The sequence below is a fragment of the Athene cunicularia genome (genome assembly GCF_003259725.1).
Source record: "Athene cunicularia isolate RWA chromosome 8 unlocalized genomic scaffold, athCun1 chr8_part1, whole genome shotgun sequence".
In the NCBI taxonomy this organism is placed as follows: Eukaryota; Metazoa; Chordata; class Aves; order Strigiformes; family Strigidae; genus Athene; species Athene cunicularia.
Window position 1 is genome coordinate 12,029,593 of NW_020799109.1, and position 26,196 is coordinate 12,055,788.

The window sequence follows — 26,196 nt, forward strand, 5'->3', positions numbered from 1 at the left end:
TCTCCCTGCCTTACTCCACAACTGCCTAGGCACTGGGAGCCTGCTCTTCTTCCTTTCTGGGGCTCACGGGAATCACTGCTTCATCCCAAAACTTGATCAGAGTAACACTTTCAATTCACTCTTCCTAGAAAGCAAAAGGGCTGGAAAATTGAAAGGAAATGAGCCAGGAACAAAAAAGCACCATGACTTTTAGTTTTTGCTTTGCTTTAAAGTAACAGGGGAGATGTTGTTAGACAGCAAGTGCAAATTAAGAAAAAGCCCAATTAGTAAAACTCCTCCTTCCCAGCGTGGAAGCTCAAGGAGCGATCTCTCCAAAGCAGCTCAGGGATCCCTGCTGCTACTGCCATCAACATAAAGACAGAGTCAGACCACTGAAATGGGATTGGAAAAAGGCTCTTTCCTCGAAAGAGTCGAGAGCACTTTACAGATGCCTTGAAAACAGCACTGGGTGCCAGTTTGTCTTCTAGATACGGTCCACCTTGGGTTTGCTGCTCCCCTTCCTCAGCGTAGCTCCAAAATCCCTTTGCATGCAGAGTCCCTTCAGCTGCCTCCGCTGCTGGTAGGGATGGGCAGCCCGGGCAGGCAGACCTCTGGGGTGGCTCAGCTGGCCCTGGCTGCAGCAGACAGGGAGCTGGGCGGCTGCGGCTCCATGCTGCTCAGCAGCCCAGGTGGCTGCACAAGGGCACGGGCAGGGGAAGGTGCTCGGGCTGCGAGTGCTTCCCGGCCTCCTGTGAAATCAACCACATTAGCACAAGCATTGACCACTGTCAATCTGCGCTGCGTCTCAAATGAGGACATAATGCGCTCCTGAATCAATCGCTGGCAGCGCTTCAGCCTTATTATTCTTATTACCGGAACCTGAGCGCTGCATCCCTGCCAGGCAGCTTCCCGATTAGCCCATTAAACCCACAACATGCAGCTCCCCAGGTGCTATCTGGATCCCTGGTGCAGCACCTCCTGGGCTTACAGGGCCCCGGGACTCAAGAACCTCTCCTGCTGCCTAAGATGCCTTGCCAGGGCATGGGAGAAGCAATGTCCTTGGCAGCTTTAAGGGAAATGCAAGTGAACATGGGCTTTGGGCAGGCCTGCAGTGTTTCTCTCCATACAAAACTGTGGGGAAGGGGTTTCAGCCTCCCCACCACACTGGGAAGCACAGTCAAATCTCATGTACAACCTAAAGATTAGCAAGGACTAACGTGCTGGGCAGCTGCATGCTGCCTGGCTCTCATCACCTCCAGCCTCCTCTGCTCCTTGGGACTGTCTAATGGAGGGACATACTGAAGGGACTGGACATGAGAGGCAATGGCCACAAGCTGCCGTTTGGACATAAGAAAAAAATTTTTGCCTGGGAAGGTGGTGCAGGATCCAGCCCAGAAATGGCAGCAGCCACAAGGGAGCAGGAACCAGCCCTGGCTGGAGCCAGTCTGTTCTGTGTTCGCTAATAGCAAAGAGGACAGCAGTGCTCAGCCTGCTGGGTCCCACAGTGAATGTGCGAGATGCCGGGGTTGTGTGTGCACACTTGCTTGTAGCAGTGCAGGTACCCCCCATCCCAGGGCAGGATCCTGCCCCACATCCACAGGCTGCAGCATGGGAAGGTGGCCCACAGGAGGAGCTCCAACACAGCTGCAGCGCCCGCCACAGCCTGCAGATAAATAATTAAGGGGCTCAGCCTCCCTTCTACTTATTTAATTCCATTAATCCCACACTGTAAATTCACTGTAGCTCTCACTGTACACTAAAAATGAAATACTCTCCTGGTGCGGCCGGGCCAGCAGCTGCTGCCAGACCCTTGCACTCTGCTCCCCCCAGCTCTGCCGCACACCCAGGGGAGCATGGTGGGGCTGTGCTATGCCCCACGCCAGAGCAGCAGGCAGTAGTGAACTGTGCTCGCAGCCAGCTCAGCTCCCAGCACCTTCAGGTCAACCTCTCCTGTTGCACCAGGGGGACCAGCAGGTCCTCTTGCTGCGGCCAGCACACAGCTCACTCTGTCCCAGCTCTGTTGCACAGGCTACTTGGCCATGCAGGCTGGCAAGCTGGTGTGAACAATATTTGTTCTCTGACCAGTGGGAATGGATGCCAAGACAGCTCCAAGAAATCTCTGCCACCCTCCCTCCTCCCCTCCCAGGCCTGCAGGGAGGTGCTGACAGGTCTTGCTCTGTGTCACCTGTGTCTGGTGACCCTGCTATCCCTTGCACAACCAAGGCAAGTGTCAGACTGATAATTCTGGGCATCTGGCCTCAGTGGTTAAGAGTGCTGTTAATATTTGCTCTCTGCCTGGGGTGCCACCGCTCCTGGAAAGTGAGCCATCTATAAACAGCCCTGCACCCCAGAGAGATGTCAGACTGCTAGGCTGCTCTGCAAAAACACTTAAAATGCAACAATTCCAAAGCACAACCAAATACCAAACAAGCCTTGGAGGTTCATCCGTGACACCTTCGTCCCTGGACTCTCCCTGCTCAGTCCAGCAGCACTATCTGCTACTCTCCCTGCTATGCCCAGTCCAGCAGCACTATCATGCCATAGGGAAACGGGGTCAGGGCCTCTATCTTTTGAAGTGCTGGGTCACCACAATCTGTGCAGTTCTGGGGCTCAGACAGTCCCAGGTGAGTGCTGGGACTGGCTCATCACTTAATGACTGCAATTGCACAGAATCTGGTGAGCTGTGGTTCCTTGCCTCTCCCCATACAGGGAGGGCACAAGCTCCCACAGGGGCTGCACAGCCAGCTCCCCCTCCCATCTCTGTTATTTTACATCCACTCCACAGATTCCCTTACTCAGCAGCACATGTGGTGCCTGTCCTGCCCTCCAGCACTCCCACCACAAACCCCAAAGAGAGCTGCTGCCATGCCAAACCTGCACGCACAGGGACCAGGACAAGAGCAGACCCACTGTCGCAGCAACCCTACACAGGTAGCTGCTGTCCTCTGCAAACTCAGTCCAAGATTTTTCTCACTGGCATTTCAAAGGGAAAATGATTGTACTGATCCCCACATGCCAACAAGGGGCAATCCCTTCTGCTTTGGGGTCCATCCTAGTGTCAAACACCATATGATCTGGTCACATTCAGTGATTTCTAGCTGATCAGGTGTCAAATGCAGCAGAATCCAGGCAAAAAAAATTACACGCAACAATCAGCTACTTAATAGCTGTTTCAACATGAAAAGTACAACTGATTGGTGCTCTCAACCAGCCATGATATTCTAAAGAAAGAGAAATGAGAAGAGAGAGGCTCATGAAAACAGCTAAGAGAATTTACTTAATGCTCATTTTTTCCAAAACAGTTCCCACAGCTCAGTATTATGTTGCAGGCTCCAACCAGCGCAGGCCTAGTGTGAGGATGGGAGTGCAAAGACACTGTATCCAGCTGAATCCCCACTGCACAGCAGAGGCACAGTCTGCCTGTAGTGCAGTGGATGGCCCTGCTCAACATTTCAGCTGGACTTATAACAGAAAGCCCAAGGCAGACAGATATGCCTGCATACCTTGGCACCACTGGCAGGACATACATGAACACACAGATAACTGCAAGGGAAGGACATTATTCCTCTAAACACTTCCCAAGTTGCAATGTGATGCTGTAGCTGGTGAAATCTCAGCTCTTCTCTGGTCTAGTCAGCAGTATGCAGAGGGACAGCAAAGCCCTCCACTTAGCATCCTGAAGCAAAAAGGAGCTCTGCACCTTCCTCAGACACAAGCAGCGTACCCTTTGAACTAGCTGGAATTCGTCCCTTACCTTCTCAACACAGAAATCTGCTTTCCCTTTCCTGGCATATATAATCCTACCTTGTGGGCAAATGTTCTGATCTCATCTCATAAATCAGTTTAGGTATGCTGCAGGAAGGGGAGGCCACAGGCACAAGCAGATAACAATTCAAACAGAAGCGATAACACATGCAAAGGACACTTCCCAAATTTATTCCCTCTTTAATACTAGTGGGGAGTTTATTTACAAGTCCCCTGCAGCTCAAGAGGGTCCTGCATGTAAGCACAGGAAAATATAATCCTGCCATTGCTCACATGGCTGCAGAAGAACTTTCCCTGACTTTACATGATTTCAACCTAATCATCCAGCCTGGACAGTGGTGAGAAAAGCAAGACAGCCCTTGTGCAGGTCAGCCCCTTCCCCTCCACGTGTGCAACCCCTTGGCAAGCTGTCCTCGGGAGGACAGGAGGGGAAGGGTTGGACTGGGAGAGGTGCCGTGCAGGATGGGGGGGTTCACCGAATGCCCAGCCTGTGTCTGTGTGAGCAAAGCAGCATCGGTGGCGAGTGTAGACACTACCTGTCTGGGGGCTCCACCAGAGATACAGAGGAGGGCAGGAGTGTGATTCAGCAGCGCAGGGGAGTTTGCAGCTCAGGACTGCAGAGCATGGGCAGAGCGAGCTCCATGCAGGGAGGGGAGCTGCGATTGCTCCAGGGCAGTTGGACATTAGCAGAGTTTCTGGTGGCAGGGATGTTGAATAGCACAGGCTAATATCAGCACAGTCTAGCAGTATGCAGGAAGAGATTAGACAGGGAAAGCAGGAATGAAAACCCAGATGCATGTTTGTCGGCAGCAGAGGATGGCACAGAAAGCAAAGTTTTGAATGCAGATGGAAATGAAGGGGCACAGGATGCTTGTGGACTGAAATACCTCAGCCAACCTGCATGGAGGGCAGCCCTCGCAGAGCAGAAAAACAAAGTAAACAGCGACAGTCCAGATGGGTAGACACGAGCTCCCATTCACTCCTAAGACTGTAACCACGGGGGGAGCATGGCGGGCTGCTGCGCCTTCAGCTGCAAGGCCTTTTCCCTGTACAAGCCATGCTTCAACTGCTCAAGGCGAGTTCCCACCGCTCTGGGGCTGGCAGGGAGAGCTGGCAGGGAGAGCTGGCAGGCTCCCAGGCCTGGCACGGGGCCCGTGCAGGCGATGCCGGTGTGGGGGAGGCATGGCTCAGCTTTCAAGCCCTCTTCGCTGGGGGTCCTGGCCAGCATCACTCTGCCCCCACCGCCCCGCACACTCTCACGCTCACCTCGTACTCCTGGGAGAACTTCAGCCCATCATTGGCTTTCAGCCTGTCGATGTTGTCGGCGAGGTCAGTCACGGGGATGGGGGGGTGGTCACGCATGCCTGCAAGCGAGACAAGGAGGGAGGAGGGAGAGGAAAAGGGTTATGGCTCTGCATGGCTGAGGAAGGCTCGACGACAGCATGTGCACAGCAAACCCGAAAGATGGGTGCAAGGCAGACATGTGTGACTATGTGAAGCGCTGGGCGGGATGGATGGGAAGTCGGCGAGGTCACACGGCATGCTGCACGCACTCTCAGAGCACACGGTTCGGTGAAACAAAACAGAAAGATGATGTGCAAAATGTGCATGACCAGGTGAGCATGCTCAGGCAGTACAGCCACCGGGCACACAGAGCAGGCCACGCAGCGGGCAGGGGCTCGGGCAAGCCCCCAGCAGGAATGGGCCGAGGATACACTGTCAATGTGCTTCCCGGGCTCCGGCGTGGGCTGAAGTTGAACACGCTGATTCTCTGGTGCTCTCACTGCCAAGAGCTGAGGCTGATCCTCTTGCTTACCCCTAACAATGGCATTAACCAAAAGTAAACTCTCCCAGACCTGCAGCAGGGGAAACCTCTGTGATGTATGTGCACAGCTTTTTGGGTAGGCAGATGCTGCCCCAGCCCCTGGGGAGCTAGAGAAAGATGGGAAGAGCCCCACAGAAGAATGGCTGCTTCCCTGGTCAGCGACCGCACAACTTTCCAAGAGCTGAGGAGCAGCTCTGCCCGCAGTTGAGTAACTCAGTGCTTGTCAGTGGTGCTCCAGAGGCAAAGCCACCTCCAGGGCCCAAAATCCAGCTCCACTAGGCTGGCTCATGCAAGGCACCATGTGCAGCCATGTGCCCTACAGCAGCTTCTGGGACGCTGCTGCGAGCGGGGATGCAGCTCAAACCGTGGCAGAAGTCTTGCTTTGTCTAAAGCAGGGATGTAGAGTATGGCTCATCCTGGGCATAGCCCAAGCCTTCACTGGGGAAGAGGACCAGAGGAGGGTATCCCACAGGTCCACACCGGGGACAGGTCTTGTGGGGGTGCAGATGTGGGATTGGGAGAAGCCCTACTGGGGCCCTGGGATTCAGGGCTCAACCATCTCAACCTCTTTCTCTGAAGCTGAGATGGTGAATTGGCAAGAATGTAGCTGTGAAACATCTCATCCAAAGCCTGGCTCATCCAAATTCCAAGGCTCGTGACTCCAGCGGCTGCTCTGTGGGTTTCCCAGAAACCCCATGTGGGTAATAATGGTTATTAATAGGCTGGTGCTGTTGATTCACATCCAGGGAGACAGGCTGGAGCATGTCCAGGAGCCTCTCAATCGTTCAGGAGCCTGAATGCTGCTGCAGATAGCAGTGATGGGCTGCTGAGGTGATGGAGCAGTCCCCAGGCTGGGTACATGCATTTTACACAGTGGTGACAAGTCACTAGGTGATAACATGGAAGTGTTACACTGCAGCTGCTGCACAGCAGGGCTCCTCACACCTCTGCCAAAAGTATCTGACATTGCTGCATATAGGCAAGACCCGGATCCAACACACACTCTTCCTTCTATCACTTGACAGTGCAGACTTATCCATGGATGGCCTGAGGACACAGGGACAGAGAAGGAAATATCCTTCTTCTGCCTTGTGCTGAGGTCCTCCTGCAAATGGTCCTCTGTTTGCCACTTCACCCATCAGGAACCCTGAGGTGGTTGAGCAGGACCACAAAGACAATGCTCAGATTTCTGCACAGTTTACTCGTTGGTGCCAGAGCTCCAGAAGCTGTAGCTCAGGAGCAGACTTTGCAGTGCAGAGCTTTTACTGATGAGCAACTGAATAAGAACAGTGTGGAACCAAGGTGGAATTGTAGGGCTAGAAGAAGAGAGAGGCTGAAACATAGCCACAGTATGTGCTTATCTCGGTATGGCAGAGCCATGGGCCACAGCAGAGCTGCTGAGAAGTACAAGGGGGTCTCTCCAAACTTCAGTTTTGCTGGCCAAAGGAGTGCTGCAGCTGCAAAGGTGATGCAAGAGCAGACAGGGAGAAAGAGGTGGTTGGTATCATTATGGTGAGCCTAAAACAACTGTCACTGAGCACAGAGCGAGACTACCAGGACTTGCTCTTCCAATGACTGGCAAGAGGACAGCTCTCCACCATCAGGCTAGAAAGGCTCAGAGGTCTCACAATGCCTTTGGGGCTGCAGACTTCAAAGCCCTTAGCTCTGCTCCTGGGAGAAGCATCTATACCACATGCTTCTCCCATTACTGCATGCGTACACAGCTACCTTGTACATCAAGCAGCAGGGAGGGCACACTTTTGTGGTTGTTTGAGAGTGAACTTGAAGCTCACAAGACAAGAGATGAATGGGCAGTTACACCCACAGTCCTGGTACTACTCCATCTGACAGCAGTAGGCTCCTCTGCTCTGTGCCTGGGCCCCGGGTGCCAACACTGCTAAGGAGACCAACTGCACAAGCAGTTCAGAGATCAGCAACCCTTGGCATATATTCTGCTTAACTCTAGGGCACAGGCAACCCAGCCTAGGGAAGCCAGTTTGCCTGAGGTAGGAGAGTGTGTTCAACCATGGGGCTGCAGAGCACCCTTCAGTTTGTTCATTAGGGGTTTTTAGCTGACCATCCCTGCCAGAATGGTCAAGGTTATCTGCCTCCATGCAGGCGCAGCTGCAGGCCTGGTGCTACAGCAGAGCCTGGCATGCCACTGCCAGTGGGCAGGAGGCCTGGGAGCAGCCCAAGACCTGGGGCCTTCCCTTCTGCACTGTGCTGCGGTGAGGTGCTGTAGTGCCGTGCAAACAGTACCCAAGCTTGGCCCCACAAACCATGTCAGAAAGTGAAATCACTGCTGTACTAGAGTCTGCTGTGAGTGAGGGTGACCTTCATGACATTGAAACAAAAATTACAGAGACGAGAGAGAAAGGGAAAGAAAAAGCAAAAGGTGTCAAAAGATAAATACAGGAGTTAAAACTAACTTGAGATATTCGGGCAACTGGGGACACTGGCACCTGCAAAGAAAAGAAATGTGGCAAGAACAGAAATCCCATTAGCCTTTAGTCATCATCGCAGAGGTTCAGAGATGGAAAGACAAAGAGATGAGGATGCAAAAGAAGGCACCATCTGCCACAGCACCAGAAGCCTCCCTCCTGCACAAGACTAGCTGCCTGGCCCCGGGGGCTGCTCTCCAGCTGGCCATTACACACCAGGCTTTTGTCTCAGGCCAGCGTCATCCCCTGACGCTGGCAAACGTGTGGAGTTGGAGGTACTTGTGGGGGAGTGAGCACGCGGGTCTGCATCTGACAGCGAGAGCCACACTGCTCACTGCACACCACTGTCCATGGCCCTGTGCCCAAGGGGAGCCAGCAAGGGCAGGTGGATGGCAGGTACAGGAGACATCTGTGCTGCTCGGTGGCCAGGAGGACTGCACAGTCCCAGCAACCCCTACTCAGTGCCCCTGAGCCTCCACTTCGCTTGCAGCTCATCAGCAGCACAACTCAGCCTCATTTCATGGTATACTGGGACACTTTCTGGTCCTGTCATCTCTCAGCGACTTGGCACAGTGCTACGTTAGAACAGGGAGGCTGACAGTGGGGGAAATAACCCTCGTCTGTAGTAAAAACCACAAAAATAAGAAAGCTTAATATTTAATAACAGTAGTCAATTAATTATGCATTAAACAAGTTTTCCCTGCTCAGCGCACTCCAGCAGGGAGACCAGCTACTGAAGCGTGGAGGGCCGGTGACCAGCACTTCTTGTCAATGCATCCACACAGCACTGCCTCAACCTCGGGTGGGTGACGGGGGCAACAGCATGGGCCCACCAGGGTGGTGGTTTTCATGCCTCCTCATTAATGAGAACAAACTCGTCAGATGATGGAACAGTCACTTCTAGCTACACTACCCTGCTTCCACCTCGCAGAGCCTCACAGGTGACACAGGGGGAAGGAGGGGAGGAAGGACACCATGCTGTCACTTGGTGGGGGAGCACTGGCTAGCAGCATCCCAGGGCACTGCTGCTGCCAGGAGTGAACTGGGCACTTTGGGTTGTTCTGTCTCTCCAGAAAGCTCTGCAAACTTACCGAATGAGACAGTACTTTTGGCTCTCCTTAGGCACAGGTGGGAAAAGAAAATTTTTCGGACCCCTCTTCTCTCTGATGGCAGCTCTTGACACTTCTTACAGCTCTAGCAAGGGATGCCCTTGTGGCAAACACCCTGATCTCAGTGGAGATGGGAGCAGGTGCACGCCTGACCTGTCACACTCCTCTGTGCAATGTAAGCCATGAGCATACAGCAAAGATGGCTCTTGTGTCCCTGGGCAGTGGAGGCAAGTCACAGAGGCCTGTTGCCATGCACAGGTGTCCTCGAACAGCCCTTTTTGACACCTTGCTCCCCCTCAAAAAAGCTGCATGATGCTGCTGACCATGTGTGAGCCCCTCCCCTAGCGCTGCTCCCACTGACCTGCCTGTTGAGATTTCTTCCTCTAGTGCAGGTGCCTCCCTTGCTCCCCACAGCATTTTCCTCCCATGCTGCAATACCACACTGGTCTGCCTTGTGGCCAATTAATGTGCCAGGTCTGTTGGCAACTGCCAGGCTGTTGTATCCTACCCATGAGAGCTGCCATCAGTCCTGCCTGGGAGATGCACTAACTACAGCTCTCTGACAGCTGCTCTGGCATGGAGGGAGATGTGCTGGTGAAGCCCACCCCAGGTGTGAGCCAGGCTGCTGTGAGCAGCAAGAGGAGAGGCTCCTCTTACCCTCCCTCCCAGACACAGCAGGTTTACATCAGGAAATGGTCCCTTCAAAACTCTCCTGTTAGATGAAAGCTCTCAGATGAATGAGCAGCAGGAGGAAAAGGAAAGTAGGTTACAGACCAGGAGGAGTTGCAAGTTAGAAGAGAGCTGTATGTGCCTCATTTATTGCTGAACTGCTCCCTCCATCACAAAAGCCCAAGCGCTCCCCTGCTTCATCTAGGACATGGACTCTCTGAAAGGCTCAGAACGAGTCAGGGCGAGCCTGTCTCTGATCGCTACAATGACAGGTACTGTGCCTTCAGTGCCATCAGAGACATACAGACTCAAAGCAGCAGCATGAGACCTTTCTGCAGTGCGAAGTACAGTTGCCTCTGTGGGCTGGCAAACTAGTTACACCCTGAGGCACCACAGGCCAGTGCAGGCATGATGAGATGCTCTGCAGTGAATAGTTGCATGCAAAAAGCAACGGCTTTTACTGAACTACCGTCCTCTGCACTGAGACCACCATGACCAGCAGTGCCCTTCACTGGGCCACAGCACTGGCTGGGAAGCAATGTAGGCTGTAAGTAGCTCTTCTCTTTACCCTGAGCTGAGCAGAGCAGGGGAGTCAGCACACCAAAGGTCCCAGGATGAAGCTGCTGGGACACCCTCAGCAGTACAAAGGCTCTCTGTACCTCTTGATCCCCCCAGATGCAGCTCCTGTGGGCAGCACTGCACCAGTGGTGCTCAGTGCTGAATCCCAGCCTGGGCCAAGCCAACACAGCACACTGCACCTGCGGGAGCAACGCAGGTACAGGCACTGGTGAGCTCTCCCAACGCTGCATAGAGGCTCCTCGTGGCTCAGGACAACTGCAGTGAGCTTCATATAAGGTCTGACACACATCATACAGTAGGCTGTCCCTTGTCCAGGTTCCCAAGCCCTGCGTGCCTGCAGTGACAGGGCCGACAAGAAGGATTTGCAGACCAGAAAACAGACACCTGGATATCCTCTGTCTAAGCCCCATCTGTGCACTGTGACTGAGAAGGTGCAGAGCTGCTGGGGTAGAGGACTGCAACTCCTCCAGCATGGGGACCTGGCGAAGGGGAACCGCAGGAGGTGGGACGCAAGGGGGTTAGCTGCTCCCTACCTGGAGTCTGGTAGTTAAGCCGCCTCATCTCGACTGGGTCAGAGGAGTGGGCCAAGAGCGAGTCCTTCAGGCCGATGGAGTGCTCATCCTTGGAAGAGGGGGAGTGTGCCCTTTTCCTATGGACAGAGAGGACAGAGAGAAGCAGGTGAGCTCTGGCAGAGACTGGCACATGAACCACCCTGGGAAGGAGCCTGGGTCCCTGTGTCTCATACACCCAGCTCCATCCCAGGTTCCCTGGGGCTCTGGGCAAGTCACATCCTCTTTCCATGCTTCCAATATTCCATCTATGAAACAGGAAGGATCATATGTAAGCAATGGCAGAGGTTTGATTAGTGAGGCACTCTGAAATGTGATATTCTGTGTAATATTTATTAGAGAAAAAGCAGATAGATGCAAGATGTTATTTCCTCTTACTCTCTCTAGGAACTATTTCCTGTAGTGGAAGGATATAATAAAATTTTTTTTTCAAGTATTAGAAATATTTAAATATAGAATGCTGTAATATAATAGTGTAAAGGCTCTTCAGGGTGTGTTTTATTGGGCCATTAATACATGTCTTGAATGGTTGAAGGCACCCAAGGCGTGTATTAATGGAACAATAAAATACACTGTTGTCTCTTCATGCTATATTTATGCCTAGAGCAATGCCACCACCTCAGGCTCTTGCTGGAATTCACAGGCAAAGCAGGGACAGATCTAATCAAAAAGTGGACAAGTGAATATTAAGGAAAATCCAATACTGCAAGAAGGGTTTCTAGAGATTTTTTAAGTCCTAATTCTTTCTCTATATTTGGAATGTAGTGGATATACCCATGCGGGGTGTTGGGCAGGAGCTGGACAGCAGTACTCTCTTCCATGTCTGTGCTAACCCTGACACTTTGCCAACATGCTGAGCATGCAGCAATATGCAGAGAATGTCTTTTGGCTACAGCCCCCAAATGGATTTTGCCTGATGGTGAACCCCTCTGCTGACCTGATGTTTTCTGGAAGAGAGGGAGCTGCATCACTGCTCGTCTGCACGAGTGCTAGCACATTTACCATCCTGCAAGTTGCAACAGTCAGCCTCTGCTTTCTACTCCCTTGTGAGGCATTTTGAAGCACCCTGAAGGGTTGCTAGGTTCTGTGCAGAGGCAGCTGCATCCTGCATGGTGGTGACCCTGAGGCACGCATTATCAGAAATGCTCTGTACAGACACAGGGTGCTATCACTTCCATGGGGGGCTGTGCATGCTGGGCTGGCACTAGTGAGAAGCAATTAGGGAAAATTTAGTGCATAAATCACGAGTGAAACCTGCGTTCCTGCTGTGGCCCAGACTGTGAGCAAGCTCCGTCTGCAGCCCATGACTGAATCAAACACTGGAGTTGTTCAATGGGGAGGACCAGCTTGTGAGTCTTACACCACTCTGAGTCATCTGAACATCTCAGAAGCCTTCTAGCTGTCTGGACCGAGACAAAAGAGCCGAAGGACTGAGAGCATTGATAGAAAGAAAGAAAAATACATGGCAAACAAATAAAGCAGTGTTTCTCCTATCAGGAACACAGCAGGATGTGCCATGTGCTACTGTGTACCAGTCCCTGAGCCCTTGAGCAAAGTGGCCCAGCTTTTCTGGGAATGGGCACAGCACATAATTAATGTTTGTCTCTCTCATTAGCCTAGTCAGGGCAACTGCTAAACAAACCTCCAGATCCCAAGCTATCCACTGCTACTCAGCTTCAATTCATTTCCATTGTAGATTTGACACCATAAATATGCTGCACAGATACCTTTGGGAGAAAATGCCTCCAAAGAGAAGCTGGACAGCAAAACACTAGGATAACACAGCATCACTCTGAGCATGTGGGTGGTGCTGGAAGGGGATCTGCTGCTGCATGGGCTAGGACACAGTAGGGACATGAACGTCAGGTCTGAGCACAGTGCTGCTTCCTGGTGCTCCATCTACACCAGACTGGGACAAAGCAAAGTTAAGCCAAGCTGGGCACGGCCTCTATGGGATCCAGAAATTCCCCCTGGGGCCATTTCTCTCCTTAAAGACTTTTTTTCTTACAATTGCCTGGTATTCCCTTAAAGCTTCCTCAAGAATGCACCTGCATTCTTGACAGAATAGCTCTCAGTCTGAAGTGACTGAGAAAACAAAGAAACCCTTATAACTGCTGGTGTTGTTGTTCTTTTGATTTTTAATTTAATTGCAAAACCAATCTAGGAAATCTTTATGTTGGATCTGCCTCCCTAAGAGCTCTGAGAGGCTGACAATTGCTAGGCGGCTGATACATTTGAGAAAACAGTCTTTGCAAATCCCTAGGGCTGGCATGCTCTGTGCTCCTAAAAACAAAGATGCCCCTTAGTAGCTTCAGACTTGATTTTTAAAAAATGAAATAGACTGAAATTTTAGCAAAACAAGAAGATAAAATGGATTCATACCTTTCTTGCTTACTAGATCCAGGGAAGAGCAGAAACAGAAGAAAGGAGATATCACTGACACAGAAAGGCACTGACTGCACATGCACAGCAGAGCTCCATTTAATCAGACAACAAAGCCAGCTCCGGTCCCCAAGCTACAGATACATATGTAAATAGAGAGTCCAGGAGGAGCAGAACCTTGGAGCTGAGCTGATAGAGAATGACCTGCTGTAATTGAACAGGCTACAAGAACACATGCAAATGCAACCTGTGGCTCCTCGGGAGGACTAACAATCATCTCACACAACAGTTACAGCTCTAGCAGGACTGCTCTGCCGCACAAAAGCAGGTGGTTGCTTCAGCAGGGAGCACAGAGCGTGGATGGTGCTGATCCAGCAGCCAGGACTGAGAAGCCTCAAGATGAGAGCTCCTACTCTGATTTCAGCCTGTCACATCCATGCCCTGTTCTCACCACCAAGACCATGTTTCTCAATCAAAATTCACAGTAGTGGGGGCATCTGCCAGAGATTAAGCAGGCAATTTCCACAGAAAAACAGTACTAGAGAAGTCCTCAAGGCTCAAAATCCAGAGTTGTGAGACCAGAGTGTGGTCAGACTGCTTTTAGGGACAAATATACTCTCCTCTGTCTCACTGCTCACAGAATCCACAGCAGGTCTGTGTCCTGGGGCTGATATAACCTTCTGCATACCCAGCCCTTCTGTTCTCTTTATAAAGCAGCCTTCTGTTCTGACAAGTAGAGGCTTTCCTCCTCCCCATGATCACCAAGGACTGTCTATCAGAGCACCCCATATCTGAAGGCTACAAGGAGGGTCTTGAAGGCACCACCACCTGTAGTAGTCATGCCATAACTGCTATGTCCTGGACTGGATCTCACCTTTTGAAGAGGAGTATAGCAATGACAATAATGATGATTAATATCACGGCCAGGACGGGTCCCATCACCCACAGCATCTCCGGTTCATCCTGCTGCTTTGCTGAAGCCACTTCCATCACAATCTCGTCCGAATAGGGGCTGGCTGCGTATCTCTTCTGAACAGCACCGGCAGGAGAGGGAGACAAAAGCAAGTGTCCATTATGCTATAGCAACACTACATCCCTCGAACAAGGAGGTTTCCCCTTGCCTCTGGACAGCAGGGAACAGTCATGCTTCTCAAACTCCAGCAGTGCTGGGGGGATCCTCCTTCCCTCAGCATCAGTGGAGGTCATGTTCTGGAAACAGTCTCTTCCTGGTGTGAAACATTCCCAGTGCCAGCAACTTTCTGGCTAGCAGACCTGGCCCTGAGGTGCCAAACTGAAGCAGCCCAGCTAAGAGCCACTTGCCAGCGCTGGATTCTCTCGGAGTCAAATCACAAGCTTTTGAATCCCAACCAATTGCACAGTGGGGCTGGCTGATGATTCCTAAGTGGTTGATAATACCTGCTGTGCTGATATCAACACATCTCTCCAGGACAAGGCTATATTAGGAAAACCCCTGCTGGGCTAGGCGGGTTTTCTTAAAGGAATGAAATGACAGGAACATTTTCTACCTGATGTCTCAGCCTTGATAAACAGACCTTGGAAAGGGGCTCCTGCTCACGGGTTCTTTTCCAGAGACTTCTGCAATCTGGCAGCCCAGTGATTTATAACCCGAAGGGACAGCTTTCTAGCCCCACCAGCAAGACAGGATTAGCAGACCCAAACCCTTCCTGCAGAAAAATGACACTGCACCTGGCTTTTTCTGCTGCTGTTGCTAAGGCTTATGGAGCTGTGTTGTCCCTTCACAGCTCAGCCTCACTGGGTCAGAGGGTTAAATACTGTAAAAAAAGAAATCCTTTCCCCCTATTAGAGACGGCCAGAGCTGTATCAGTTCAGTGCCTGTGGCTTTTGAGCAGCACCTGCTGTACTGCATTAGGGAGCTGGAAATGCTCTGCTCTCGCCATAGAAAGTTTTGGTCACTGCAGAGGTGCCTGTGGATCCATAAATCGCCTGCTTTAAGGTCTAAGTTTAAATGTGCACTTCGTGTCTGTGTGCATGTGAGGGGAAGAAAGGGAAAAATCAAGCGTGCTGCTGTCACACAAATGCACATCTTGATCTCCTCTTGCAGGTGCCCTTGATCCCAGTCAGCCTGGTTTCAAACATGTGTGGAGTACAGAAAATGCTCTTATCTAAGACATCCTTCTGGCAGCACGCGCAGGTGCGGCATCCTAGCTGCTCTCCTCAGACTTATCAGCGGTCAGAGATGCCACTGGCTGGAGGAAGAGCATGGGGGGTGGTTGCTGCTTTGTCCGTGAAACATTTCAGTCCTACAAGACCCTGTTTCAATGATCCTGAAATAGTTGCTGGCCCCCAGTTCCTAGAGAAAATCTGCACAGGATCACTGTAACCCATCAGTCCATTCCTATGCCCCCTTGTCCAGTTCAAACAACAGGGCAGGGAGTCAGCAACAGCTCTGTCTGAGCATGGCAGAGACAAGAAGATGATACATCGGTGAGGAGAGGATGGGGCAGAAGGCCTGGGTTCTCCTTCCTATGGGCAAATAGCTACTCTGTGAGGGAGGCACAAAGGCTTTGCCTGTAACTACCCAGAAAGGTCAAGCTCCATTAGGTGGGGAGGGGGGAAGGAGCACATGGTAACATGTGTGTCCATCTCCACAGCTTTGTGCAAGGAGCAAGGATTCCTATTTTTACAGACACGCTTTGGATATGCCTCCTTCCAAGAGAAGACAGAGGCAGAAGAGATCAGGACTGTTATCTCAGTGGCATTTCCAAAGGCAGACTGGGAGGTGTGGGTGCCCCTGCTCTCAGAGATGGTGTTTCAAGCACACTCCCCTCTGCCTTTGAAGAATGGCAGTGTTACGCTCGCCTGCTGACACTAGAGACACAGCAAGCAATTTAAGAGGAGCTGAGTGGGGAAGATAGTGCACAGCCCTGGACAGAGTGCCTCACGCTTCAAATGAAAATGGATGCAACACAGCAGGGGATGCAGAAAGGTGGTCTCCAGGAGCAGGGTGTAATAACTCTGCTGGCTGGTGGTTCACTGGAGGGTTGTGGCAGATCTATGCTAGGGAGGAGATGATGATGATAGTCTGGGATCAACTAGTTAAGGTCATCTCTTCTTGACAGGGATTGCCAGGATAGCACATCCTGAGGCCTTTGCTTTACCTTGCTGTTAATCTGTGACTCTCCTTCCCTCACTGGGGCGCACATCTTGCCACAAGAACACGTGAGCTGGATAAGTAATGAAGAACTTGACCAGCCCTAATGAGCCATTACAAGCAAATGAGGCTAAGGAAGGAAGCCACAGCTTGGAAGTCGACCAAAATATTCTGTGCATCTCTATTATTTCCATTACTTACACACTGGCTGCTGCTCTTGCCTCTACCACCGCTCCTGCCCTCCGTGCTTACAGCTGGACACTGATGCACAGGTCTTGCCGTGCTGCTCCCTGCTTATTGCATCAGGCACTCCCTCTCCTTTCACGTGCTCAGCCCCGTGTGTTTGGCAGCAGGCCACCAACAAAGGCATAGCCCGTTTGCCTCTAGCAAGGACACAGGAGCAAGAATCCCTACACAGCAGGTAAGTGTGCTGACAACCCACTGCAATGGGAGGCAGGTTTGCTTCTCCAGACATCATCTGGAAGTGAGATTCTGGGCAGAGAAGTGCCTGTGAAGGCAGGCTTGCAGGGGGAGCGTCCTGCCCTGTGCAGAGCCTCAGCAGCCACTGTGCAAGGCAGGATTTCAAGGGGCTGTTTTCCACAGTCACTTACTTGAACCAAAGCAGAATGAAAACCTATCCCATCCCAGCCACGTGTCAAGCTCTGCTCTGGGCACAGCCCAGCAAGTCACAACTGAGATTGTGTAGAACACGTGTTGTTGCCACTGCCCTCCACTCTCATCTGTTATGTCAAACATACGTGCCATTTCCTTTCAAAACCACCATCTATCAAGTCCCACGGCTGTCTCTGCTTGTTGAGACCAGCTATGCAGCCTCACCTTCCTCTCTTCAGAGAAATCTCCATCATCCTGGCTTGCAGTAATTGTTCACCCTGCCTGCACTGAGCCCACCTCAGCTCTGCTAGGAAAGGCTGTGCCCCCCCCCCAGCAGAAAGTCCTTACCGTGTCTCCATCCTCCAGCGAGGCCAGCACAAAACAGCGATAGCTCAGGTCTTGAGACAGAGGCTTGTTGTAAAAACCTTTGTAGTTCTTCTCGTCCCCCAGGGTGAAGGTCTCGGGCAGCACATCCACTTGAGCAGCAATGTAGGGCTTGAGTCTGTCTGCTTGGCGTCGCTGGCGTCTGCTCTGACTCCCTTGGCTTATGGCCTCCAGCAGCTGGGGACAAACAAGGTGCATCACTTGCTTCGCCCAGCGTGACGCTGCCTTATGCTGTTACATTACTGGTTGCAGGACCCAGCAGGGTGGAAGGGAAGGGAGGAGAAGATACTGGCTTTGTTTTGGACATAGTAGTACAAAGAAACCAGAGGGATGCGTTATCCATTTAGGCATTGCTGGGGCACCTGTCTGCAGACCCTCACTGGAAGCACCTCTACAAGGATCTCAGCTCTGGGAGAGTTCTGAGCCCTGGGATCCTGCATGGTGTTAGGGCTGGGACAGCCTGGCTGTGCCTGTCACCCCGAGTTAATGTATCCCAATGGGCTGTGAGGGAACGGGGCCACATTCTACAGCCCAAGTATCGGTCTGGACAGCAACTCACACTCTCTGTGGACACTGGATGCGAATTACAGCTGACGCTGATGTATAGGAAAGAAGTGACATTTGCTGTGTCTTTCCCTTCTGTCAGTGCCTCGGTATTTCACCTGCTGCTGGGCTGCAGACAGAGCTTTGTGTAAATCACACAGAATGATAACAGATTTCATGGGATGTTCAGAGTAAAAATGGCAAATTTCATAGTCAGCCACAAATTCATGAAAAAGGATATAAACACACAAAAATTCAATTACACTGCTAAGAAAGACTCTCAGATGTTTAAAGATGTTTTTCTAATGAATAAAAACGAATATCAGGCCTGGAACAGAAATTCTAATTTAAAACGAAGAAGGAGGCATGAAATACATTTCACACACGAATGTATCAGTGCAGCATTGTCAGGGCAGACAGAGAACATCAGTGGGGCTGGGGACAGTGATGTGCACATCAAGCCACACTGCTGAGCTGAGCTCACTCCCTTTGAGAAGAAAAAGCTGGGTAAGGCAGCATCTGCTCTTTGCCCTCAACAGTCCATCCTTGACCTCTTATGAATACTCATGTTGGAGCAATTTAGGAAAGCTATAGCTTGTCACTGCAGTATCACCAAAAAAAGAAAAAAAAATTATAAAGAAGGGGGGGAGAAATCTCAGTTTCATAGATATCCTTGTAACTGCAGGGGCAAAAGGCAGAAAGATAGTCTTTGTACTGTGGAGTTTGCTCCTTACACACATTTCTTGTATCTTGTCTGAAATGGCAGCCGAGCTCTTGGGGCAGAAAGCACAGCTGTACGTGCATGGGCATGAAACTACAGGGCTCCAGTTGTGATTGAGATTGCTGGATGCCACTGCCACTTAGATATGTAACACGCATCAAAAGACTGCATCAAAAGAATGCTATGCTTGCAAAGTTCAGATCCTGAGAAATTAGAAAATTAATATTGCCTGTACAAAATTAATTCAGCTGTCTTACGTATGTGCATTGTGTTCCAATCCTTGACTGCCTGGTCACAAACTATCTTTTCTGCAACTCTGCTGCTTTGTTCAATACACAGGACAGACAGTGCTTAATCAAAGAGCAGCTATTCCATATTTTGTTTTCTTCTTTGCATTATGCAGCCCGAGGCCTTGTTTATTGCTTACTATTCAAATCCAGCTCTGAAGACAAAATTAATAATTTCCTCGTGGGCTTTTCTATGGTGCTGATCACTATAACATTACAAGTGCTTCACAAACATTAACGAGCTTATCTTCCAAACACCCATATGAGGTGAGATGAAAGTGATTATCCTAATTTTACAGATGGAGAACTGAGACGCAGGGACATTAATGTAAAAAACGTCCACTAATTCTGAATGTCAAATTGAAAAGAAATTGGCTTGGTTTGTTTTTAAAGAAAACTTAGCATTTGTTTTATAGCACTGACTGTATCCAGCAGAGCTCCTATTGACTTTCTCTGCAGCTGGGGATGCTTAGGCTTTGCAAATGAGGCTCCAGGATCTCAAACTGAGCACTCCAAAAAAACTTACAACATGCAAGACAGTGGCTGCTGATAAAAATTTTGTTTTAAAACATTTGCTGGGGGCTGGGTGAAACAGAGATGGGAACCAGTTCTCTTGATAGCTTTCAGACACCTAAAGCTCAAACCCAAACCATCCTTTCTCATCTTAGTCTTCTATTTCTTGTAACATCTTACAGCTTCTGCAATGAAATTATGCAGGAAATCTACAGATGATGGTTCTCCATCACACAATTGTGCTTCATGTGGAGAACAGATCCACCCATACACATCGTGAGCTGGGACCCGATGGAAAAGACTGTGCAGTCATGTAATTAAAGATTAATGATAAGCAAGGGCTGCCTTACAGCTTCTAACACTTTGTAATTTCTGAGTGCTTCAAGTTTGTGACTTTGTTATCTAATGGACCCTTCTGTGTGTGATTTCTTGGGAATACTTCCTTATTATTTTGCGGGAGTGGTGTGTGTGGGGAAGAAAGAGCCCACAAACCTCTTGTGTGGAACTCTCCTGACACCTGCACACATACTGCTCTACTGGTGTTGGACGACTCTTTGCACATAATAAGCTGCATCTTGGGGTGAATGCTGAAAGCCTTTAACAAACAAGTGAGGGGAGCTCTCTAGGTTTTGTTAGATACTAGACTGAACTCTTTATCCAAACTGTAGGCTTAGGTCCCATCCAGAGAGGGAAAACCCTCCTGACAGAACAATACCTTTCTCTCCTAGCTGTTTTTCAAAATCATCGTGGTTGCTTCAGCTGAAAAAGGCTGCAAAGAGTCTGCAACATGAGACAGGGTCTGTCCTGGTCAGAGCTCCAGGACACTCAAGTGTGGTCTCCTAAAGGGGCACATTCTGGGAGGTGGCTCCTCCCTTGCTTGACTCCAGTCTCCTTCCTACATACTGTCACCAACAAAGAGAGGCCGAGTGAGCACTGCACATCCCACGGTCCCCTATCTCTGACATACAGCCTGCACCTACATCGCTGCACCTGTGCTGTTGTCAGAAGACCAGGACAAAGCGTGCTGGCCCACCTGGGAGCCACTGCCATCACAGCAGCTGCTACAGACTCCTACCTGGTCCAGCTCCATCTCATCAGGTGTCCGCCACCGAGCAGTTGGGCTGCTGGTGCTCTGATCCGCTGGCACAACCACGATGTAGTACCACCTGGGAAGGAAGGAAAGTATAAGCACTGCACCCTAAGTCGCCTCTCTGGCAGGTCATGGAACAACACGTGCCATATGCCTCCCAAGGATGATCTGCTCCTTTCCCTGCCCTCTAAGCAGCAAAAAGGCTCAGTAAGGAAGAGGCTGGTTTTCCAGCTGCACCAGAAAAGAGAATACTCCCGTTAGCACTCATTAGGTTAATGAAGATCTACAGACTGTGCTCCAGAGGGTGGTGTAGGAACTGTGAGAAGGACATTTATATAATCGGATTGTAGAAAGAACCCTGGGGGAATTGTGCTTCAGCACAAGGATACCACAGCAACGAATAAGACTTCTACAAACTCGCTTTTTTAATCTCCTTGAGGCTTTAGGCATTATTTATTTAAAGGATATTATACAGTGTCAGAGAAAGTCCCTCCTGATCCTCAACTGTGTTTTTACTGGTAGCATCTGGAGTATACCCACCAGGGTGAGGGCAGACTGTCAGAGAATTGTCTTAATTTTATTGCACATAAATATTTGCTCAGAGCGAGCCAGTAGTGTGATCCCGTGTTACGAGTAAACGCCTGGCTCTGTACCACAGCCTGCTTGGAAATTCACTCCCAGGTTACAAAATCCACAGGGTCGCAGAGGTTTGCTCTGCCTTTTTCCCCATCTCTAGTCCCCCACCCTACATTCTCTACCCAGGTGCAGCACATACCTAACTGGCACAGTGGTCTGGACTTTGGGAAGGGTGAGCGTGAATTTTCCTTCCTGTATGTACTTGTTTGTGGCGATGGGTTTGCTTTGCAAGACATCAGGAGCAGTGCGGATTGAGACGAGGTGCTGGAGCCCCCCAGCACTGCTCCCACGGTTCATTAGCACAAAGGAATAGTCTGTGTCTGGCTGGAGGTCACTTATAAGTTTCTTCATCGAGTGGCCGTCCACCTCCACACTCTGGCTATTGTAGAGAATCTGAAACGGGAAAAGGACATGCTCATCCAGTCAACAGCTGCTGATGAAAACACACTCAAAATAGCAGCGTTAGAGATGACAATTTGGCTCTGGGCCCTCCCTCAGGTGGTTCAGCTACTGTGCGCTTCATAAACAGCCATAAATCTTTAGTTAAAGAAGAGCAACCCTCAGCAGAGGGTTGAGCTGTGCTCCCTCCGCCTCACAGTGATGGAGCAGAGAGGGGGTCATCTCAGCAAAGCCCGGGTGGCCGGCGCCAGCGGTGAGGCTGGTGGTACCACACGTGCTGCTTTTCAGCACCAGTTGGGGGGAGGAATCCAGATGGCTGTGCTTTGCCCTCATGTGGAGATGAATGGGTCTTTGTTTCTTGTCTCATGAGGCTACAACACACAATATGCTTTTGGTGTAAAATCCCGTCTGCTTTAAATTGGTGTCATTCCTGTGTCTACCAGCTGATGCCTGATCGAACGGTTAATGCAGAGCATCCCCCTCCCAGCAAGGTGACCGCAGGGAGGGGGGTGGTGGGGTTACACGCCTCACCAATGATCTGACAAATCCTGTGCAGGGCTCACAAACTGGTACCCAAAACGGCGGCTCTGCAGGTGTGACACCCTGTTGCCATGACAACAGATGCTGGTGCCGCGGCAGCCGTGGGCAGGAGATCGGCACTGCTTTTTCCTGCCGAGCTTGTGGCGAGGGGCTGCTGAGCAGGGCAGGGTCAGGCCACTGGTGGCCCCGGGGCAGCCCCCACACACAGCTTCCCCCCTTGGGCCCACCAGCCCCTCAGCTAACGACATTTTCTCAGCACCGTGTTGCAGATATGCAGGACCCTCACCCTCCCCCAAGGCACAGCAGCCACAGGCACTGCTGTATCAGCCGCACGAAACAGCCCATCTGTCCTGGGAACCCTGATCCTGATGGAATGGCACGTGTACCCCAAAACCCTGGGTGCTGCCTCTGCAAAACCAGAAACTCAAACAGTTGCCGGAGACAGAGACAAATGGGGTGTAGAGAACTGGAGAGACCAGAGGTTGTGCCCCAGCTGTGACAAACCACCATGATTCCTTCAACTGGGCGAGTGTCCAGCATGGCAGGGGAGTGCTGGATTCCTGATAGTGGTGCAGAGACACAGCATGCCAGAAACTGGCAATGGCAGAGCTGAAGCATGTTAAACCATGGCAGCTATTGCGTGTTACAGGCAGAGACCACATGGTAAAACATGCTTTTTTCAACAGTGGCCTTGAGGAAGAGAAGACAGCTCTGTGGAAGAAAAATTACTTGAAGTAAATCAGATTTTTCACCAGCTGAGCCCGCTGTTCAGGCTGACGCAGGCAGCAAGGGAGGGACCAAACTTTCCTTCCAAGCCACCTTTTTAGCGGGTGGCAGAGATCTGCAGAAAGCTGCCAGCCTGGGACAAGGGCAGCTGATTAGCACTGTTCTAATATTTAGTGCTGGAGCTGGGAGGAGGAGGGAGGCCCTGGAAAGAGATCTGAAGGACAGAAGAGCATAGAAACCAGGCTAGACCTGGAATTTGCAGCTCTGCTTTTGTTATCCAAACAGCGATAGCCACAGCATGCTTCAAATCCTCTTCAGGTCAGTTTGCATGGAGGTCAGGATAGGAAAAGAGTCCCAGGTTTTTTGCTGCTGAGAAGAGACTTCTAACAGGTAACAGAGCAGCAGTGAGGAGCCAGCAGTGGAGAAGAGATGCAATCAATCTTGTTTGTCTTCAGGGATGAACTGCAAAAATAAGTACCAAGTACTAAAATAACAAAAGTGTGCAGGGACAAAGCCTCTGCTGGCTGTCCCATGTGCAGGAAAGGCTGTCAAAGGTAAGACAGTCAGAGGAAATAATTCTCTGCTGTTACTCCTCTTAAGATATATTCTCCTGGGCTTTAATCCCTTTCTCCAAAGAGATGTACATCAGATGGGTGCTAAAGTGAGTGTAAAATGTAAAATGAAGAAACACTTCTTATAGTGATGGAATATCAGATATTTAGTTGGCAGGTTTCACCCTGTTCTGACACAGAAGTCAGTACAACAAAGACAGGAGTGCTAGACTGCAAGTCATCTTAGCAGCTTTGCTGTCTGTGCCAGCACCACCTCTTGCAGTGACACTGCAATAGCACAGGTCCAGATATTCCAGATGAGAGCAGATATTCCAGATGAGATGAGTCAGGGGGAGTCCTGGGGGAGCAGTGGGACCTCTCTTCATGTGCTCCAACACAGACTTGAACAAAACCAAACTTCCAACATTAAGAGCCATGCTGGAAGGATGCAAAACCCACAAAGAGTCCTGTTGCCTCCCAGATGAGATTTCTCATTACGAATTCTTCCCTAATAGAGGTATCACCAACTGCTTCTGCATGTGCCCTAGGGAAGACACTCACCCACCAACTGCCTGCACATGAGGCATCTGCTGGGGACATAGCTGTTCTCCTGGAGCAAGAGGAGGCAGAAGCACTTCAGTTCAGAGTTTCCCTGCTTGCTCTGCACTGGAACTGGCCAGGACATAGCCTCTGATTCAGTTCTGACACCAGATGATGATTTTTGCTGCCATGCACAGAAATTTGTATCCAAAGACAGTGAAATTGGCATTTGCAATGCTTTCCTGAAGCATTCTCTGTCATTCCCCCTTTTCACAGTTGCTGTAGCAGTTCTACATTCCTTTACCTGCCATAACACATTGTCTTCTCAAATGTTATGCACCATTAAGTTAAGGCCTATACACAAACCTTACAATAACATAAGGGCTCAGAAACAGTCATTTGTGTGCAGCTGAAGATGCCCAGGAGCTCAAGCAGGAATGCTATTTAGAGGCTGCATCATGGCCCACTGGTAACTACTTAAGTCAGCAGCAAATTTGGCCCAAGGGCTCTGAACTGCTAAACACTGCTGAGTAGCTCATGGATTGCTGTAAAATGTCATCTGTGCTGCTCTTACCCACAAGAGAAGATCTGCAAAGCTAGGTGGGTCCAAATGTCACTGCTGAAGGTCTGCTGCCTGATTTTAAGGCAGTAAAGGATGTATTCAACTAAAAGATGAAAAGACACACAGTGTGCAACACTGGAAAAGATAATGACTCGATGGAGAAGTAGACAAGGTTGCCTTTTTTGCACGCAAGAGTAATTATTACATTCCATAGGACACACTGTGAGAAAGTATTGCCCAGCATTCTCAGGGGTTATTTCCAAACTCGTATCATAATAATTTTTAAAAGGTGCTGTTCCTTGTCTTCCTTTGTAAAATACCTTGTGACGCTGCCTTTGGCCAATATATTCTCTGTCCCACTCTTAAGATGAAGAATGTGTCTCAGGAAAGTGCAGTTTCCCCAAGGAAAAGGTAGTATCTATCTTGAACTTTCCATGAAAGCTCCAGAACGGCTTTCTGCAAGTGCACTGGAATAGAAAAGGAATAGTGCCTCTGCTCTACCACAACTGCTGGGGAACATTTTACAAGGAATTTATCTCCTGGACCAGAAGAAGCTGTGAAAATTCCCCAAAGAGAACTCAAACCTTCATTATTGATTTGGTAGCAATGAAAATTCCTAAAGCCTCAGTTCATCCCCTATAAAAAAAAAAAGGACCAGTCCTGTCTGTGCCTGACTATTCATTGTCAGAACAATATCTACTTTAATTAAATCTGTTAAAGTAGAATATGACACCCTTTGGGACATAGATTTAGCATGAGACTGTTTATCAAGTGTAGATAACACTAATTGTTCCCATGGAGATTTATCTGCTATGCTAGTTACAGTATTAGGCTCTGGCCTCGGCATCCCATGTGCCTGAATTAGAGGAGAGAGGTGAATCTTGTTTGTAAAAATACAAAGTCCTGAAGGTTAAGGATTTCTTTCGAGTGGCATAATCAAACCTGGAGCTGACCCTCTTATCTCCTGGCCTTGACTCATGCGTGTCTGAAAGTCTGGGAATATTAACAGAAAGAAGATACTATTAGAGAAATATCCTTGTAACACTCTCGTTTGCATGACTGCTCTTCAGTTAGCAAGTGGCTAATGCCATCTGCTCCTGTGTCATCTGAGGGTTAACCCACAGCAGGGGCAGACCCTGAGTCACCGTCTGTGTAAGCAACTGCAGCTAAGAGGCTGAGACAAGGCATCAGCATTACATCCTTGGCTCCTGGCTACCTCCAACCGCTCCACCATCCTTACGTGGTGGTAATGCTCCAAAGGTCACACTGTCCCTTTCTAGCACTGTGCTGTCAGAGACATGGAATTTGTGCCACAAGAATAAGGCAAGATGAAGTAGACTGGTTCTTCAGCAGAGTGCAAAGTAACAGGGCTCTGTGAAGTTCCCTGCGGCCAGATATCTGAACACTGATCCTAATGCACCCTACATCTGGGAGAGCTTTGAATACCACAAGGCCTTCGCAAAAGCCTTGTCTGCTTCAGCTAAACTCTGCATGTTAACAAGTGCCTGCTATTGATCACAGTAATTCAGCTTCAGGATTTAAACAAGGAGAGTTAGTAACAAGGAAGGGGAGGTGCTCACACACTTTGATGTGGATGCAGTTTAAGACTTGCTCCCCTGGTCATGGATCCCCCACAGCTCA

General features: G+C 50.2%; 1 protein-coding gene across 18 annotated transcripts in view; it reads right to left on the reverse strand.

The window, feature by feature from the left end:
- Positions 1-26,196, reverse strand: part of PTPRF (protein tyrosine phosphatase, receptor type F) — a 296,366-nt gene that overhangs the window by 22,071 nt on the left and 248,099 nt on the right. For 10 of the 18 annotated variants that reach the window (XM_026854406.1, XM_026854405.1, XM_026854400.1 and 7 more), the window contains 8 exons: positions 21,377-21,630; positions 20,587-20,677; positions 17,412-17,624; positions 14,193-14,347; positions 13,319-13,330; positions 10,901-11,016; positions 7,999-8,031; positions 5,011-5,108 (listed from right to left, as the gene is read on the reverse strand). In XM_026854406.1, the coding sequence (XP_026710207.1) occupies positions 5,011-5,108; positions 7,999-8,031; positions 10,901-11,016; positions 13,319-13,330; positions 14,193-14,347; positions 17,412-17,624; positions 20,587-20,677; positions 21,377-21,630 (972 nt within the window). The remainder of the gene's footprint in view (positions 1-5,010; positions 5,109-7,998; positions 8,032-10,900; positions 11,017-13,318; positions 13,331-14,192; positions 14,348-17,411; positions 17,625-20,586; positions 20,678-21,376; positions 21,631-26,196) is intronic. The other 8 variants (XM_026854407.1, XM_026854402.1, XM_026854401.1 and 5 more) reach the window with 3 other exon arrangements.